The sequence below is a fragment of the Labeo rohita genome, chromosome 6 (assembly GCF_022985175.1).
Source record: "Labeo rohita strain BAU-BD-2019 chromosome 6, IGBB_LRoh.1.0, whole genome shotgun sequence".
In the NCBI taxonomy this organism is placed as follows: domain Eukaryota; kingdom Metazoa; phylum Chordata; class Actinopteri; order Cypriniformes; family Cyprinidae; genus Labeo; species Labeo rohita.
Genome location: NC_066874.1, coordinates 5,169,364 through 5,189,784, shown reverse-complemented (window position 1 = coordinate 5,189,784; position 20,421 = coordinate 5,169,364). Strand labels below are relative to the sequence as shown.

The 20,421-nt window shown below is 33.1% G+C and overlaps 1 protein-coding gene across 3 annotated transcripts; it reads left to right on the top strand.

Annotated features, from left to right (window-relative positions):
- Positions 1 to 4,882: 4,882 nt before the first annotated feature.
- rtn4a (reticulon 4a) lies at positions 4,883 to 19,649 on the top strand. Of its 3 annotated transcripts, none has more exons than XM_051111598.1 (7): positions 4,883 to 5,482; positions 12,004 to 12,211; positions 14,315 to 14,453; positions 18,007 to 18,076; positions 18,205 to 18,251; positions 18,399 to 18,457; positions 18,910 to 19,649. In XM_051111598.1, the coding sequence occupies exons 1-7, from the start codon at positions 5,074 to 5,076 to the stop codon at positions 18,950 to 18,952; spliced, it is 975 nt and encodes a 324-aa protein (XP_050967555.1). In that variant the 5' UTR covers positions 4,883 to 5,073; the 3' UTR covers positions 18,953 to 19,649. The 3 variants fall into 3 exon arrangements, with proteins under 3 accessions (XP_050967555.1, XP_050967556.1, XP_050967558.1); XM_051111599.1 differs by lacking the exon at positions 4,883 to 5,482 and adding an exon at positions 7,670 to 7,839; XM_051111601.1 differs by lacking the exon at positions 4,883 to 5,482 and adding an exon at positions 9,787 to 9,934.
- The last annotated feature ends 772 nt before the right edge of the window (positions 19,650 to 20,421 follow it).

Sequence of the window (20,421 nt, the reverse complement as noted above, 5' to 3'; positions counted from 1 at the left end):
TCTGTGAAAAACGCAGCCAGTGCAAGCCTAAACTGTGTGTGCCACGACACGTAGTGTTCCAAAAACAGGACTGTCTCCACCTGTGATAAATGCTCGGGGGGAAGGAGCAACTAGATACAGAGCACAGCTGAGGAACAAGGGTGGAGTCAGATCTAAACAGTGGCGTAGGAGTCATAGATCTGACATGAGAGAGCAGAGGGCATGCACTTTTAGCGTGTGTGAATACTTTTAGACAAAGGATAACGCAAGATAAAAGTTACAGCGGTAGATGGGATGCATTGCATACTGGCACATACTTTCACTGTAGATAAAATGTATACACTAGACTCACACTTTGAAATTAAAGACTAGATGCATGCTTAAGAAACACATCACCCAAAAATAAGAACTTGCTTAAAATGTACTCACCCTCAGGCCATCTAAGATACAGATGTGTTTGTTTATTCATCAGAACAGATTTGTGAAAATTTAGCATTAAATCACTTGCTCACCAGTGAACTTGCTCACCTCTGTAGTGAATGGGTGCCGTCAGAATGAGAGTCCAAACAGCTGATGAAAACATCACAATAATCCTCAAGTTAGTCACACCACTCCAGTACATCAGTTAATGTCTTGTAAAGTGAAAAGCTGCTTGTTTGTAACTTCTGGGCAAAATATGAGTCCACATGAAAATATGAATCCATAATAATGCTTCATTTAAAGAAAATATCTTAATGATAACCTTGTTTATTATAAACATGCACATTTTTGCTTCACAAGATGCTATTGGATTATTGTGATGTTTAAATTTTTTTTTGATGTTTAAAAGCTTTTTGGATTCTCTTTCTGATGGCACCCATTTACTGCAATGGAAACATTGCAAGATTCAATGCTAAATTTATGCATAAATTTTGGTGCAAAATTAATTTCATTAAACTCTCATTTGACTATTTAACCAGAAAATGAAGAATGAAAAATTACAGTAATTTTTATTTCAGTTTTAGTTTTAGTATTTTTCAGTACTTCAATTTAAACATACTTTATTTCAGTTAGTTGCCAAAGCAATGTTCTCAAATTTTTTTTATTAAATCTATTACTTATATTTTATTTGATTTCAGCTGTATTTCATTTAACAGAGACAGTTTTAGTTAACAATAACAAAAATGCATGAGGCTGAGTTTCAGTATTTTTTCCCTTTTAACACAGTGTTTACTTTTCATTGGCAAGATCTTTATTTAAGGATATGATGCATGAACATTCAGTGTATTAACATCTCAGCAATTATAATGAGTCTGATTTCTATCAACAAGGCAGTTCCTGGTTAAATCCCCTAAGACATTACTAATGTTATGACTGGGTTGTTTGCGTTCTTACTTAGCATGAAAGAGTTAAAGAAGTTAAACGGATACATTTGTGTAGTGTGATAATAAGAGATTGTTTGCTGTTTGTGAATGCTGTTCAATGGCAAGTAAAGCCACACCCCTGCTGTAAATAAGTCTTGATGAGTTTTAAGTTAAGATCACAGTTCATTGCTCTGCAAACTCCACTATTAAATACCAGCCAAATTCTTTTTCCAAATTTGGAAAGACAAACCCGCAAAACACCCTGAACAGAAGAAGACTAATGTTACTCCCAAAGAAACCTCCTGGAATATCTTGACAGAGAGATGGAACCACATCAAATCATTGCTTATCTAGTGTCTCTTCCTCCCTGTACTATTTCTGACAGTTTACAGTTCATGGACTAGTGCAAGGATGACATGTAATTGATTTACTTAAAGTCATGTTTTGATTGAAATTTGTAAATCTGTACCCAAAAGTGAAATATCTGTCAACATTTTCTCACTCATCCAATTGTTCCAAACTTCTATGAGTTTCTTTTTTCTGTTGAGCACAAAAAAGATATTTTGATAAATGGTGGTAACCACAGTTGACATTAGCCATAGTATTGAAAAATGGAAGCCAATGGCTACCGTCAAGTAACTCAAATGGAACAAGTGGAGGTGAGTAAATGATGACAGAATTTTCATTTTTGCATGAAATATCCCATTAATATTTTTATTTTCTAAACACTGTTGCATAAAAACAATATGCTGCTTAAAGCCATGCTACTGCACTGTAAAAAACAATTTGATGATTCCAACTTAAAATAATTTGTTTCAGTCAACAAATTCAGTCAAATCAAAAAAGTTCAGTCAACTTGAAATGTTAAGTTGTACTGAACTTAGATATTTGAGTTCATTCAACTTAACATTTTAAGTCAGCTGGGTAACAAAGCAAATAGTTTGTTTAGTCAACTTAAATATGTTTTTACTTAGTACAACTTAACACTTCAAAACTTATTTGAGTTGACTGAACTTAAAATTTTAAGTCTGCAGGGTAACAAATTATTTTGAGTTGACTCAACAAATTGTGTTTTTATGTTTTTTTTTTTTTTTTTTTTTGTGTATATTGTGAATTTAAGCATAAAATAAGAATATAGTGAGACCTTGAGTAACTATAAATGACATTCACTCATTCACTGCTTAATATGAAACAACAAATCAATCATTGAATATAAACATTTACACTGAATGTTAGATCAGAAAGAAAGGTCTGGGAGATTCTCTTTTCCCCCTACTTAGTATGACTAAGATGATAGCACTCTGTGTTCTGGGAAATAAGTATTGCACTACATTGACTCACTATTACAGATTTCAAGATAATTGCTACATGAATCAGCAACTTGAGGAAGGTGACTAAAGCTAATTTTTGAACTCTAAAGTGGTTTTATTCTGAGATCCAAAAATACAGTATATTCCTGCATCCTGCATGAGATGGTTTATGACTTGTCTTTTTGCACAAACCAAAAAGATAGAAGATTAGATTAGAAAGAACTAGAAGGCCAGATTAGAAGATGGTTCACTGAACATCTCTACGATTAATCAATCAGTAGAGGCAAAGGGCAGGTTATCAGTCAGCCCACACTGGCATGACTCCAGCGTAGCACAAAGACCCTGCAGAACCGGTTTGGTACTTTGCTTCCCCATTGGCGTCTGGATGACAATGGAGCCTGCAGTATCTGGAGAGGACAAACTATCCCTCAAATCTGCCTTTGTCTCCTTTTCACAGCACAGAGTGCAGACAATGACATCTGTCCGGCAGACACGCACTGACTCACCAGAATCTGCAATAAAACAAGATATCCAGATGACTTAAAATATCAGCTTAATGTGTTAAAACAGCTGATTATCAATAGCTCATAAGTTGTGCTATTTTTGACCATAATTGGTGCTTACTAAGGCTTGCATCATTACTCATATTGCTTTGTTAAGGTTTTTAAGTGTTCAGACTTACAGTTTTCACTTACAATACAGGAAAGGACCTGAGAGATATCTACTGGAATATCATGAGGGTATGAAGTAATTCTATGTAAGTACAAACTGGGGTAAAAACTTTTGAATAGAATGAAGATGTGTATTTTTTTTTAATTTTGACTAAATATAAATAAATAATACTAAAAAAACAAACACACAGCTGTGGATCATTCAGGTAACAACACAGTATTAAGTGTATATGTTTTGAACAGGATCATTTTTATAAATTCAACTATTATTTTCTCTTTTGGACTGTATGTAAATGTCTTTTATGTGAAATATCTTATTCAAGTCAGTACTAAAAAAATATAACATGCATTTTGTATAATCCCTCTTATTTTGGCAAAACAATAAACTTTTTGCAGATTCTGCAAGGTGTATGTAAACTTTTGACTTCAACTGTATGTGTTCCAAGTACACAATGTTCAGATTTTCCAGGAGCATAGCAGAGCAGCCTTAAGCCTGAGATGAAATATGAAATAAACGTCATTTCATATGGCTTTATATCATATGGGCTTTTATGGTGAGAATATGAAGCTCACACTTGAAGGGAAAAAAAACATCTCAATTTTATTCAAAAATATTCAATTTGCCACAGTTTCTGTTTTTTCTGTTGCCAAAAAGTAAAATTAAATTCTAATCACTTGTAATAGAAATCAAACTTTATATGTTCAAATAAAAGCCTGTTGTTTCATATTGGATATTGACATTTTAACACAATAATCGAAGTTGCTTCAATCCACTAAATGTCTATATTGACAAATTACAAACAATCTAAAAAATTATTCTTATGTTTTTTTTTTAAGCAATTACAGATTTCACAGTAAAAAGACGTGATCAGTGAAGGCCTTTTACTTGCTAGAAAATGTAGGAACTACCAACAATAGGGCAAAAAGCATGTAGAAAATTGTGTGAAACAAGTTTTTTTAGCAAAGTATAGTACAGTATATCATATCAAAAGTGAACAAAAAAAATATTTTAAGTAAAAATTATAGAGGGACAATCTTGACTCATTTAATCACACTAGTCTGTTTAGTTTATGTCGTAATACATTAACAAACACTGAATCATTTAAATAATTATATTAGCAACAATATTCAGTAATTTCACAATCAACATAATGCAAGCAATAAGGCATGAGATGCCATGCTATATTGTGAATATAATCAAGGTTACAAGTGTTGCTTTGGCATGCCATCAAGTGTCCTGTTGATTTCATTAAACAGAGGCTACATTTTACAAATATTAAGAAAATTTAGAACAAAGGCAAGCTATCAGTGCATTTTCAAACCACTGAATTTTAAAACCGTTTGAAATGCATCACTCAGCCATTTTCCACATTCCTCTTCAGGAAGAGAAAGTATGTGCGCGCGGCTGTCCCGCCCCCTCTCCCCGCTCACCCAATAAAATACCCACAAACGTGCATACCCCGCCCCTAATTAAGCGCGTAACATTGCCCGCAAGGAGGTGCTCGGGCGTCGCCGAACCGCCCCTTTTCACTGTTCAGCCAATAAAAGAGTTGTCCAAATTTGCATATACTTCCCCTAACTAAGCGTCTAGTCAAACAGTTGCGCCGTTTCTGCGTTTTAGGCCCGCGTTGAACCTGACGCGCGTTCGTTGGTGTGCTGAAGAAGTTGCGAAAAGACATTTTCTCAGACATTCAGATCGAAAGGCTTGCGTGAGGAGACTTTTTTTGAAGAAGTTACTCTTATATATCGGTGTAAAAATTGTTCTTAACAATGGATGATCAGATAAGCTCAACTACACCCTCGTATGGCTTTCAGCATGATGATGATGAAGAAGAAGAATACCGAGCAGACAAACACGTGAACTCGTTGATGGATGAAGGAGCTGATTTCATGCAAAGAGAGGCAGAGGCCCATAATTTAGACGAAGATGAAATCTTAGATCTGGCCGGAGGAGCGAAAGATGCGCTGGAGAGGCACAGGTCCACATTGCCACGTACCGAAGAGCCTCTGCTGGACTTTACAGAACCGGAACCATCATCCACCTATAAACCAGAGCCAGAAGCTGTCAAACCAGCACCGATCAGTGCGTTTGGAGATGCAATAACAAAACCGACAAAATCAGAAGAAAAAGAAGAGAAAACAACAGTCACACCATCCGAATCTAAATCTTGTTGTTCATGTAAGTACAAATTTGCATTTGTAACTTGTCATTTGGATTTGAATTTAAATCAGGGATCTGTAAATGTTACCACAAGCTAAAATGTACTCAACTTTTTTTTTCTTTTTTTAATCCACCCAACATTTTACACCAGGAACAATTGACATGACGTCAGATCCGTTTGAATTATTAACGTTACATGTATTAAACAAGACCGTCTGACTTTTCACCTTCTTTTTCTATTGCAGTACCACAGTTTTAAGGTTTCTGATTTATATTTAAATTTCCGATTGATATTGCTTGGGCTTATCTCAACAAGTGTTTTAGCTGATGCTTATAGAGTCAGAAATGTTGCAGTCTGGAAGTTGCCATATAATACTGACTCATCTAATGTGATTACAGATAATGTTTCGTTACTGCATGCTTTCATGAACCGCGTTTTGAAACTGATCATTGGGAAATGTTCAAAAAGTTCAACGTCATCTTGACAGCATCCGTTTACTGCCATCTTGTGGATTATTTGTGCAAGTGAAACAGACACGGAAAATAAACCCACAGGATTGTGCTAGTTGTCCTTTTGTTTCTATTCAATTTCTTTATTTTTTTTTTTTTTATTATAAAAGAAAACTCATTTTTAATTCAGCTTTACATACTTAATTGTCTCCCTAATGTAAATACAGGCTGGACAAAGGTCAGTTATGTGGCTGAGTTTACTTAGAAGTGTCATTGACCTTGAGGAAGACACAATGACCCATAGTCACAATGGACTTCATAGATCATCCATTAGACGTTTTTATATTTAAATGAAAGCCTGTCATAACCATTACAGCCTAAACGGCAGTGTGTCTGAACACCAACATGTTACCTACAGCAGTAAAATGCAAATTTTTCTTCAAATTAATGTCATGTGAAACCAAGACTCTGCACACACCAGCTTCATAACTGTATTGTACAAGTTTTTATTATGAAAATGGTGCCTTTTACATTATTTATTTATTTAAGTTTAGAATATTTGATCAGATACAGTAAATAATGTTAAAGAAATATTAAGTAGCATTGTGCCATTTTGATTTTTACATTTTTCACTTTTTATCTTTGTCCCAAAGTTAATAGTAACATTAAATAATGTAGTGGTAAATTTGATTCAAGAAGACTTGTACTTACAGGTCATGAAAATAAAAGGTACTCATAGATATCTTTATTTATTTATTTATTTATTTATTTATTTAATTAAAAAACATGTTATTAACATTTTTAAAATGAGCTTTTATTTATTTTTTTCACTTTTTATTTGAATTGGTTTGAATTTGCTTCTTAGTAGTTTTTATATGACTGAAGTATGACTTCAGTTTATTTATCTTCTCTTATTTTTTTTTGTTTATTATTATTTTTCTTTTTATTAATTGTTTTTTCTTTTTAATTTCTAGTCAGTATTTTTAGTGCTTCAACTTAATATTCAGTAACATTAAATAATGTAATGGTAAATTTGATGCAACAAGCCCTGGGCTTCCAGGTCATGAAAACTTAGAATTTACATTATTTTTATTTTTAATTTTTATTTTTCTTTTTCTTTTTTAAATTTGTCTTTTTTTTTTTTTTTTTTTTTTTTTATTTTATTTTGGTTCATCTATTTCATATATTATTTTCCTTTTTTTTTTTTTTTTTTTTTTTTTTTTTTTTTTTTTTTTTCAGGTTGTTTTTGCTTCAATATAAAATTAGTTGAATTAGTTGCCAAAGCAATATTTAATTTTTTGTTGTTGTTGTTGTTTTTCCATTTATTTTATTCAGCTTTATTCCAGTTAACACAGATGTTGGATAATTTCAGTTTTAGTTAATAATAATAAGAATCCTAGTGCTTATTGTTTTTGTAAAAAGATCTAAAGATTTCTACAAAAAATTCTCACTTTTATTTCCATATATTAAATTTTATTTAGAATGTGTGCATTTGCTTATAGGAACACTGAGGACAGGCCAAAAAGAGCATCCACATAAAGTCATTTTTAATAACGCATTTATAAAAATGAACTGTATGTATATGAGGAACACAAACGGCGCCCGTTTTGTAGAGCGACCCCAGCTAATGTTGTGCTAAAACCTCATGTTACTAGGCATCCAACACCTTTGAATGTGGTCAGCTGACCTCAGCAGTGCTGGCCTTTGCAGAACGTGATCGGGCAGCTCTGCTAGGAGAGCCGTAGCGTCTCTCTCTACCCTTCAGTCCTGTCCTGCCCCAGCCAGAGACTCGTGCCTCCTTCCTCACCCCCGACCACCTCTTCTGCAGACCTTTGACTGGAATGTAAAACTGATGCACGCCAATTCAGATAACACGCTTTCTATGACAGCCTCAGAGATGGAGATAAAGAACTGGAGAGAACAGGGTACATGCTTGTTTTGCCTGAAAATGGACTGAAGAGACCATTTTATCTGCTTGCCTTGTCCATAAATGTTATTGGGTAAAGCTGTGAGTAAGTTTTGCTCGGTTTTGAGGTCTTGCTCGCAAAGGTGCTTGGGGGAAGAGAATGTTCTAGTTGCGCTGAGTAAATGGTCTGGGGTGTCTTGATTACAAAGCATATTGCAACAGCAAGCATTTATCCCTCTGCCAGAGAATTCTCTTGGCAAACTGCCTGTTTGCTGCACAAAATGTTGAACTGACTGCATATTCTGAATTCAGTGCATTTTAGAAAGAATGTACAGAATAAATGATGCGGTGTGTGAAAGACATTTACTACGACATGAGGAGTCGTTGCAACATTAGGGAGCTTTGAGCAACAATTTATTGTTTATATTTATAATTTTTGTGTGTTGGCACCATTAAGCACTTTGTCATTGTGCTGTAGCTATTCTCAGAAGGGGAGGCAGTGCTGTTTAAATTGTTTATGCAAGTTGGCACTGATTGTGGCAATGAAATCAAGCTGGGAACATGTAATGAAGGGTGACGTCTGATCTAAACTTTTGTGAACCCTGAATGCTGGCTTATAAAAGGGTTTCCTGGATAGACACACCTATAGCAAGCCTGACGTTAGGATAGAAAGTGGTCATTTTGAGTCATGCTCCTTTTGAATTATACCGTTTTCAGTCAGTTTTAAGTAAAGCTTGGTGACTGGTTATTGGGGTTTTTTTTTTTTTTTTTTGAGTATAATAATAGATATTTCTGCTGCAGTGACAATAAATGATAAACGTTTAACATTTAAATTTAATGTTCTTTGCTAAAAAAATCAAATATTAATTTTCAAAAAAAAAAAAAGAAAGAAAAAAAAAAAAAAAAAAAAAAAAAATATATATATATATATATATATATATATATATATATATATATATATATATATATATATAATATATATATATACATATATATATATATACAGAAGAATGAAAAAAAGTCCTAATGAACATTTAAATAAAAGGTAACATCTTTGTCACATTTGATCAATTTAATATGTTGTTCTTTGCTAAAAAGTAAAATTAAAAATAAAAAAACAACAATAATAATAATAATAATAATTATTTATTAATTCATTATTAATAAATAAATATATTGAAAAATTTTTTTTTTCAATATATTTATTTATTAATAATTAATTTATTATTAATAATAATAATAATAATAATAATAATAATAATAATAATAATTATTATTATTATTATTATTATTGTTATTATTGTTGTTGTTGTTGTTGTTGTTTTATTTTTATTTTTATTTTTTACTTTTTAGCAAAGAACAACATATTAAATTGATCAAATGTGACAAAGATGTTACCTTTTATTTAAATATTCATTAGGACTTTTTTTCATCTGTTAATCCTGGAAAATGTATTGCAGTTTGCTCAAATATTAAGCAGCACAACTTTTTTTCATCATTAATAATATAAAGAAATATTTGAGCAGCATATTATTAAGAGTCATGTGACAGACTGCAGTAACAATGCTGAAAATTCAGCATTGCCATCACAGGAATAAATTACACTTTAGATACGTTAACATAGAAAACGGATATTTTTAATTCTAATAGTACTTCGCAATATTATTTTTTAATCAAATAAATGCAGGGACTTCTGTCAGAAGAATAAAAAAAATCTAGCCATCCAATGGTCACCTTGTCATTTAGCAATCTGTATTAACGTTAGCTAAATAAATAAATAAATAAATAAATAAATAAATAAATAAATAAATAAATAAAAGGTCAGCTGGCCAAACGTGTTTCTTTCTGTTGTCCTGATACATGCTCTGTCACCGGTATTTTTATTGTTATTTGAGCAAACACTGCGTATGACTGCGTTTTGGTGGACTTTTATTTTAAACCTGATCCGTTCATTGCTTCTCTTAATCTGAAACGTACTGGATCGCGGAAGGACTTTTGTTTTGAAATCCACAAATTCGACCGGAACTGCCATTTGTCGATGGTGCTGCGTGCTTCTCGTGTGTTCTTGGCCCTGGCTGTCTGATCGCAGATGAGCGAGATGGATTCCAAACAAGGTTAGTTAGTGAGTTAGACCGTTAAATGCTCTGTAATTGTGTCCCTCCTCCTTGCGTCACCCTTGATTTATACGTATTTACACTTCAGTTTGTGTTTACACGCACTGTCGATGATTTAGCATGAAATCATGATGATAAAATGCAGTTTTTATTGCGGGGGGTCTTGATAAGGCCGCAGGATTTACCGTGTTTTCAGGCGTGCGCTATAACTGTAGACATTTAATATTAATATTTATGAGCAGATAGGTTTGCATTACGCGTTGTTCTTCGGAAATGTGACATTTTAATACTTTGTGGACCGTTCTGTTTCAATAAGCTTATGCAACGGTCTGTTGGCAGGAGTACAAGAGGAAGGGCAGCATGTTCTGCTGAACGAACCCAAGTGCTTCTGGGTTATTGATTAAATGCATTGGCTTTTTGGATGGATGATGTTAGTCTTTAGAAATGCAGGAGAGGAGATACCGCATGCTGGTTTGCCATGAACTCTGATCAGATATATTGACACATACTGTAGATAAGGTTTAATAATTGAAGGGTCCTTGACTGACTGTGAGGTTTCTGTCCTATTTTTATCCTCCCTCAGCACGAACAGACCAAGTCTGCAGTACAGTCAGAATTCAGCATGATCACCCAATGAAACGGTGCATGGTGTCCTTGTCTACTGTGTGTAGGAGTTATTTTCAATTTCTAAATGTAGTTTTGGTGTTCAGTGTGGTCACAATTTGTATATTGATATAATCTGTTCCACATGCTCATCTGGGCAGCCATCAGATATTTATCATATTTATTCTCTTACCAGTTTGTCGTTTTTTTAAAAACTGATCATGTTTTCTTGCCGTTTTCAGATTAAGATCTGTGAGTTTTTGGTCTGTTTACATGCTTGACAGGCTACTGTAATATTTCTGCATTTGTGTAATTAACATATTCTAATAAAAAATTATAATAATAGATGATTTGCATATATTTATAATAATAATAATAATAATAATAATTACAACTTATCTAACAAATGCACATTTATGTATTGATGAATTAATATTAATTAATTAATTAATATGTATTAATTAATTAATTAATTAATTAATTGCAATTATTAACTAATATTGTCAATTTTGAGATTGTCAGCATTTATGAATAACTGTTTGAACTGTATAAATCTGTATAAATCCTAGAGTTGGTTTTATATTTCTGCTTTCAATGAGTACTATAATCAATGGGAATTTTGTTAAATTACTGTACAGAATTATAATAGAATGTAATATAATACTACAATAGAATAATATAATATTAAAATAAAAATATATTATAAAATAAATGCATGATTATAGTATTGCTGAATTAAAGTAAAATTACAAAAACAAACAAACATTTGTTTTATTTATATTTATGCAATTGTGTGTATATCAATTAGGGCTGCAAAATTAGTCGTGATTCATCGACTCAAAATAAGTGTTTACATACTGTGTGTGTGTACAGTTTATTTATGTATATATAAATGCGTGTGTGTATATATGTATATATGTATATGTGTGTGTGTATATATATATATATATATATATATATAAGGAGATGTATGTTAGATTTATAAATAAAATATTTAAGTTTATATATAATATAAATTATATACAAGTGTTTACATACAAATACATACGAATGTTTTAAAATATTTACGTGTACTTATATATGCATAATTAATATACATGGTACACACACATATAGTATGTAAAAGTTTTATTTTGAAATGATTAATCGCAACTAATCATTTTGCAGCTGTAATATAAATGTTTTTTTCTTTAATTGCTAAATTTGCTGAACGAGCGTATTTATTTATGTATTTATTTATTTATTTATTTATTTATTTATTTTTAACTTTAAGCAATATATTAAAATTATACTATAGTTTTATTGTGGTAACTCTGCACACTGTAAAATGAAGGTCATGACACTGTTTACTGTTAACATGTTCACGTGCATGTAAAAAGTGTTGATTCCTTCTGGCGTCAAACCGGAAAGTTGCATCATCTGACTGCATGTTTGGGGCTGACGTAATTCTTCCTTTCTGTCGACAGTGGTGGACCTGCTGTATTGGCGAGATCTGCAGAGGACGGGGGTGGTGTTTGGAGCCAGTCTGTTCCTGCTGCTGTCCCTCAGCGTGTGCAGTATTATCAGCGTGATCTCCTACGTGGCTCTTGCCCTGCTGTCTGTCACCATCTCCTTCAGAATATACAAAGGCATTTTACAGGCTGTTCAGAAATCAGAGGATGGACACCCCTTCAAGTGAGGACCCACACATACTATCGTAGTGGCATCCGTCTCGCATGTTTCCGCACCGTTTTGCGTGTAAAGTGTAAAACGGTTAGGATAATCCTGCTTTGATCAGTTTGTGTTCCAGTTTCTGTAAGGAGGCAGATCTGTGGAGCTTAGCTTCTGGGCTTACATGAGGTGCTTATGTTTGAACTACATGCCGTCGGTTTTGATTCCCTGCCAACATTTTAAGCCCTGCATGTGAAATAGAAGTGGAATGCAAAAAGTCCAACCACTTAAAGATTCTTAAAGTTGTTTTGGAAGTAAAGTGGATGCAGTATCTTTTGTATCTCTCAGAAAGCCTGTTTGCCTGTTTCAGCTGCTTCAGTTTGATCACTAGGCTCTGTTCCAAAACGAGTGAGCTGCTTTGCTGTCCACTGCACAGTCAGCTACCTTCAAAGGCAACATCTTAATTGAAATGAAACCTATGCTCTACATTGGCAGCAACTTCCTTGTCTATACAATTGGTGCTTCTTAAGCAAAATGCACAGGAGTCCTGCCTCTGTTTGATGTTAGCATGTTTATGTATATAGTAAAACATATAGCTAATTGGCTTGATATGGCCAAACTTTTGTTTAATGTGTAACAGTGCAAATCTAATTATAACTAAATCATGATTTCTACAGCTATTCTTTAAATTACAAAGAGAGAATTATTTACTGTCTGCATTAAAATGACATTTATGATTCATGATTACATTATAGTGAAATTGATGTGTTGCTAGTAGTGATGAGAGACACCAAGGTTGTCGAAACGTTGAATTGAATCAATTTCTTTGGCAAATGATTTACTGTTTCGAAGTGGTCAGAATGTTGTAAATACAATGAAAACTTAGACCAAACATGCAAAAAACACCTTTGAAAAACCAATTGCAGATGTTTTATTGAAAGTGTGATCTATTAAATGTTATTAACAAATCATTTATTATCTTTAGATATGACATGTCTGTATAATGCTGTTAAATTGTACAGCTTGCTTTGCTTAATGGGTAATTTAGCCAATAAGAGTTTATTAACTACAGCACTTGTTTTTATTATGATACCTGACAAAAATATCTCGATACTACTACTAAACTGATACTATGACAAAAACATAGAACAACAGGAAAGATGTTTATCTTCTTATTTATAATAAGAACATAGATGCAAGTAACAAAGTAAAGGACAAATACAATAAAGCAAAAATTTAAATTAATAGGGCCATTTGAAATTTATTTATTTATTTATTTATTTGTAATTTATAATTTTTTTTTGGATTCAGTTTTTTCCTTTTTTTTTTTTCATTTTTCTATAATCTATTTTCTATAATAATCAAAAGCATGTTTAATTATTTTATAAAGATTATTTAGATTTTATAAAGAATTAATTTATTATATTATTTCTTTTTGCAGAAACACTGTTGTGTATTTACAATTTTCTGGTATATAAATTATGGTAAATATTTTTTTTGGTAAATATTTCTTCAGTACAGCTTAATTAATATTTGTATTAGTATTAGTATTAGTAGTAGTAGCAGCACTGTCATTACATGAAGTAATATTTCAGTCAAGTTGAACCAAACTTTTAGTTTGACGGGTTGGTGTGAAGACCTTTCTGTTTGTATATGATATGACGATGGTTTTTCTCACAAGTAATTGCAAACTGTACATGAACTGACTCTGAGATCAGTTCTAGAGATTGTTCATGTGTTCATGTACTTGTATATTAAGGCGGCAGGGGCTGAAAACACCGCGAGCGGCACGCGTGCTTCAGTATTTGTGTAGTAAACTAAACAGCACGTCTGCGCCATTAATTCATACAGACAGAGACGTGCAAAACACACAGGATTCATATTTAAATAGCAATTTCCGTGATATTCCGCGTTATACAGTAAATTCCATTTTTATGACTGGATCCACGATTCGGTCCACGTTTTCAGCTTTGCTGAAGATACTAACTGGTTCGAAACTAGTGGTTCACAAAGGTCTTGAAGTTTCACGAAGCAGTTTTTCAGAAGTGCCTATTAGTAGTTACTAACTCACTAGGTTCATAGAACGGGGCTTCAGTCTTACACTAAACCCTCTTTCTTCTTCCGCAGGATGTATCTGGATAAAGATGTCGGGATCTCTTCGGAGTTGGTTCATAAGTACAGTGACACTGCTCTGGTGCGTCTCAACTCTGTGATTAAGGAGCTGCGACGACTCTTCCTGGTGGAGGATTTGGTGGACTCGCTCAAGGTTTGTTCTTCCAGGAGACCAGAGGAAATGAAATCCTGATTGTGCTCTTTCAGCTTAGGCTCTTTTATTTGATTTGGGGCTCCATAACTGCTCTCAGGGCGAAGATAAAATCTTGGAAAATAAATCTTGTTGTCTTGATGTTTTTCATGAGGTTGGTGAACAATAATGCCACTGCAAGCTTTTTATGCTAAATTTGATAAGTGTTTTTCCTGAAGAAGTGGGCTGGAAATTGGCCTCTAGTGTCCAAAACAAAGATCTCAATACATATGTGAAAACAGTTCTGCATTTATATCGCAGTTCGACCAATATTTTAATATTTTAATATGATTATCGACTCGGCCGATTAAATGGACTGTTCAAAATCCAACATCTACTTAATTCCTTAATGCACATTTCTATTCTCTTGAGTAAATTGAGTTACACTACTATTTATTTATTTTGAAGAAAGACGTTTTTCTTTTATTCCACAAGGAAGCATTAAAATGATCAGTGACCATTAAGAGATTCTGTAAGATTCCGGTTTAAATAAATGCTGTTCTTCTGTACTTTCAATTAATCAAAGAATCTTAAAAAATGGATCTCAGTTTCTGAAAATTGTAGGCGGAGAAACTGTTTACCAAATACTAATAGTAAAAATGTTTCTTCACCAATTCAGCATTATTTCTGAAGGATCTTGTAATATTGAAGACTGGAATAATGATGCTGAAAATTCAGCTTTGTGTCACAGGAATATATTATATTTTAAAATATATTCAAATAGACAATAGTTATTTTAAAGAGTAATAATATTTTCATTGTTATTGCTTTTAATTGAATTTTTGAATTTAGCTAACTTTATATTATCAGCTGTATTCTCTCCCATAGTCTATAGAGATTTTCGCCCTCAGTACATTGAATGAGAGACATGGTCTCCGTTTGTTTTTGGTAGACAGGGTTGGTGGTCAGATTTGGGGTGTTTGGTCATGTGTTGCAGGAATGGGTCACAAACGCCTCCACAAAAAAAAACCTTTGTTGATCAGGCCTGAGAGGATTTGGACTGAGCTTTGATGGGATAGAAATGGTGCCAAAGAGACCTCTCTCTCTCTCTCCCTCTCTCTCTCTCTCTCTCTCTCTCTCTCACCACAGCCAGCAACTCTTTTTATTGGAGGTGGCGGGGTTAAAGTATCAGCTGTGATATAGCATTAAGGAATTCCAGTCATTAGTCATGTGATGCTCTGTTTTAGACGGCTGTCACATGACAAGGCTAGCTGCGGGGCTGAATGATCTTGAATGAATAGCTGGACTACGCTTTCCACCTCCCTACACATTGTTGCTCAAATGCCCGCGTTGCCATGTTGAGGGCATTCCAGTTCTGATGAGTGGGCTTTGAAAAAATTAAATAAGATTATAATATAATAAAACAATCTATTTAAGAATTATTAGAAATAGATTAATATTTATTTAAATAATAATAATAATAATAATAATAATAATATTACTTTTGAACTTTCATTCTGGTCCCATAAGCCTTAAATTGTCAACAGCAGCAGAACTAGAGGTCACAAGTCATGTGGTTTACTAAATAAATGTTTGGTTCCTGGGATGAGCGCTGCTTAATCTTGCGTCAAAATGTGTGACATTTTAAAGAGTCGCCGTGTTCTAAGCAAAGTTTGTGGCGTAATGGAAAAGCGCCACTAACATTAATGTTAAATCAGCACCTCTTGGCTTTTCTTGGCGCTGCATTGACCCATGTCTCAAACGCAAGGGAGCCCAGTGGATGGAACCATCCGTGTAAGGAGATTTACTGCTGTGTGAAGGGGGCGGTGGTTATGGGCTATGGATAGAGTTACAGCCAGACCCCGCTGCCCTTTCAGAGCCCCGGAGGTTTTCCACAGCTGGACGGATAGATTGCATCCCAGCATTCAGTGTCTCTGTGGTCAGACGGCTATATTGAGTGATGTGTCCAGTTACGAGTGACAGTTTACGTGCCGGTGGGTTTTGAACAGGCTCTGCCATTTGTTGGGTCAGCTTGCAAAAAAAGGGTCGACCTGCTATTTTTATCCTATTTTGAGTTTGAGTGAAACATTTAAGTATACAATGTTTTACACTTTAGTACAGGGTCTAATTCTTACTATTACCTAGTTGCTTATTAGCATGCCTATTAATAACATATTGGCTGTTTATTAGTACATATAAAGCATTCATTCTGCATGACCATATTCTACATGTATTCCTGTGATGGCAAAGCCATTATTATTTATGATCCTTTAGAAATCCCATTACTATGCTGACTTGGTGCTCAAATACCATTTCTTGTCAGTGTTGAGGTTGTGCTGCATTTTATTTATTTTTTTTTTTTTTTTTTTTTTTTTTTTCTTAATTTAAAATTGATAATATTTTTTCCCAAAATTTAATGAGTAGTAAGAACAGAGCCTTTTATTTTATTTTATTTTATTTTATTTTATTTATTTATTTTTGGAACCAGTGTCTTTACTATCACTTTTGATCAGTTTAATGCATCCTTCTTAACCCTTGCGCATCAATTAAAAAAAAAAAAAAAAAAAAGTTACACATAGGTGGACAAAAATGTCCATGTTGAAAAACTGTCATAAAAATTTGAAGCTTAACACTCAAGTTTGGTCTAATTTTAAAAGAGACCCATGGGAGATTGTTGAAGTAGAAAAAGTGAAACCAAAAAGAAGTTACAGAGGTTTAAGTTAATGAAAATGCTTTATGAACAATTTTATATATATATAAAAAAATATATATATATTTTATGAAACATGTTGAACTCTAAACTTGGTAGAAAATCAAAGCCGTATATCTAAAAATTGTGTTCCAAGTTTGACATTAATATCTCAAAAATGTAAGATTTTGTTTGGGTGCAGTACCAGATTTTACTCATTAGATGCAAGCAAAACTCCACTGGTGCACATGGTGGTTGAATTTGTGATTTGATCTTAAAAAAAAAAAAAAACACCATCTGGTAAAAAACGGTAAAAAAATTAATTTTGAAGCCTTGCCAACAGAATGAAAGTCTATTAACAAAAATTGAATCATTTTACAGTTAAATGGGTTTCATGGGGAATTTTTGTCCTTAAGGTCCTGAGAGAACTGTTTTTGTACCTAGTGCAAAATATATTTATTAAAGGAAATGGGGATGAAATTGTAAAATTACAATAAAAATACACCCCTGTGCAAAAATGTATGCAGCTGGCAATGACTTTTGACATCAGACATCCAACTGTTTTGTAACTAGCTGTATCTTTTTTCATTAAATATTTTTCCTTAAGAAGAAATATGTTCTGAAACATTCAGTATGTTTATGTAGTATATCAGTCTCTTATTCCACAAGATCGACTGAATTATTATTATTATTATTATTATTATTATTTATTATTTTTTTTTTTTTTTTTTTCTATTATTTTTTCTAATATATTTTTCTATATATGAGCCCTTTAAACGCATTAAACTATTAAAAAAAAAGTGTTAGACTGTCATTAGCACTTGCATAAGTTTTAAAATGCATTGTTTCCTCTGAATGCATGTTGACATGGTTCCCTCTTTTCTTCAGTTTGCAGTTCTCATGTGGATCCTGACCTATGTTGGTGCCTTGTTCAATGGTCTTACTATTCTTATTTTGGGTAAGTCCATTTAGGACTGTAGTCCTAATAGTTTAAATTGATACATACTGATTTTTTGCAGGTAATTGTCAAAATCATAAGAATATGCTGTAACTTTTCAAAATGTCCATTATTTTTAATTTTTTTAGGTCTCATAGGTGCTTTCAGTTGGCCAGTGATCTATGAAAAGCATCAGGTATGTTTGCCGTGTCTGTTTGACTCAGATAGCTGAGCTGTCATGGTCGATTAAGTGTTTATTGGAGTCTTCAGTTTCATTAAACACTATAATAAAGCTATAATGTATACCTGAATGCTATAATTATTCTTTTTCCTCCTAATACAGGCACAAATTGACCATTACTATGGACTGGTGAACAAGCAAATCAAAGATGTTTTGGGAACGTAAGTCTGTTTACATGGTGAAATACGTGACTGGTGCTTTCTTTAATGAACCTGCTAAAATATTAGTGTTTTTTATGATCATTTTGTTGCATGGTTGGACACAATTGTAGACCGGATAGTGATGTTTCAGTATTATTGACATACTATTAGAGTTTTTATTAATATTTTGAGTTTTTATTAATATCTTGAGTGATTTTATGTATTTGTATGTGTTTATGCAGTGTTTTTTTTTTTTTTTTTTTTTTTTTTTTTAGTATTGAAATATTAAAATATAAATATACAAATATATAAAAAATATACAAATATTTAAGTATATTTATATAAATAAAAAGAAATGCTTTTAAGCATCAATTTTTTTTTTTTTTTTTTTTTTTTTTTATATGGGATGCATAATGCATGCTTTTCCTGTTCCTTATGGACTGTAGTCATATTCTTTTGTATGTTGTTAACAGGATCCAGGCCAAGATTCCCGGAGCGAAGCCAAAGACAGAGTGAAGAAAGTTAGCTAGTGTGTTATTTCTGTGCACGAGACGTGATGGTGGAACAAGCGAAGACGGACAGAATCGTGTTTGGTTTGGAAAAAGGCCTTAGACGATGCAATGTAAACTTTACCCCCCCTCCCCTCAGTGTTTGAAATGTTAGCATAACTGAGAATGAAACCTTTTTAAACCTCTTATCAGTTTCTCTCACAAGCAGAGTCATCACTGTCATTCACAGTAGATCTAGTTCTCAATGTTTGAAGTTAAACGCAGCTACGTAACACCATTACAGAATGTAGTCCGAGGAACTGATGTCGGCAAAGGCAGGAATCGATGAGGTTTTTCCGTTTACTATTTGCTCAGTGAAGCGTTCACCTTGTTTGAAGGCCATTTTGATTAATTTCAGTATGATAAAGGGAGTGAATTTTGGTTACGAAGTTCCTTCACAGCAAGTTGTTTGTTTTTAGCTAATTTTCCCTTTTTGTTTGTACTTTGCGTACTAGAACACAGTGGTGTTGTGGTGTAACTGTGTTAAAGTTGATGCAATTAAATTGTGTTAGAGGTGAAGAGGCTTCTAGTCTTCTGTAGCAGAGTTTAAGAGCAGTTTTATTTCGCACTCGTCTTCAAAGGGATCTGTTACGGTATATTGCACCCAACTACTCATTGTTTTTAGCCGTTTAGTGAAAAAGTTACAAAAAAAAAAAAAAAGCAAACTAGAACATATGCTGTGTTGGCCTATCACTTTCCTGTCATGTCAAAATCAACAACATGTTTGCAGAATTTGCCGTCTCCATCGTGGATCGAATACCTGAAACGGCACACGCTCTAAAAACTCGCAAACTTCAAGCACTGTTTCTTCATGCAGGTCATTTGTAAATGATAATTCAGTTTTGATGAAAATATACTGAAGACTGTCTGTGAAATGCATTGTGAAAAATAAGCCAATAAAATACCAATAAAGCTTGTAGACAAACAATTTGGGGTTTGTGCCTAATTTGAGACTTATAATTTAGTTTGTCACTTAGACTTTGGCGCCATCCAGTGGTGCTGTATGGAAGTGTGAAATTTGCTCTGATTTTGTCATGTTGAGTGTCTTATTCCTGACATTTTGATTGTTTTAAATCTAAGATGTACTGTAAATTACATTAACACTTGTACAGTCTCCATGGTATAAAACATTTACATTATGCAGTTTAATAATGAGACCTGGTGCTATTTAGGGGGACCAGAAGTTGTTTAAAAAGATATGCAAAAAATTACTTGGTGTATGAAATAAGTATGGTCCTAGGAACAAAAATCAGCATTTTTCTACCCTTATAATAGAATACAAGAATCAGGCTCTTTATATAAAATCCCAATAATTTGCTTACTTGTTTCCCCTTCTTAAACAAACGATCTTTGAAAAGACATGCTTTCAGAATGTGCATGATATATGTATATGTATATGTATATATATAAGTTAGACATTTTGGGCATGTCTAAATG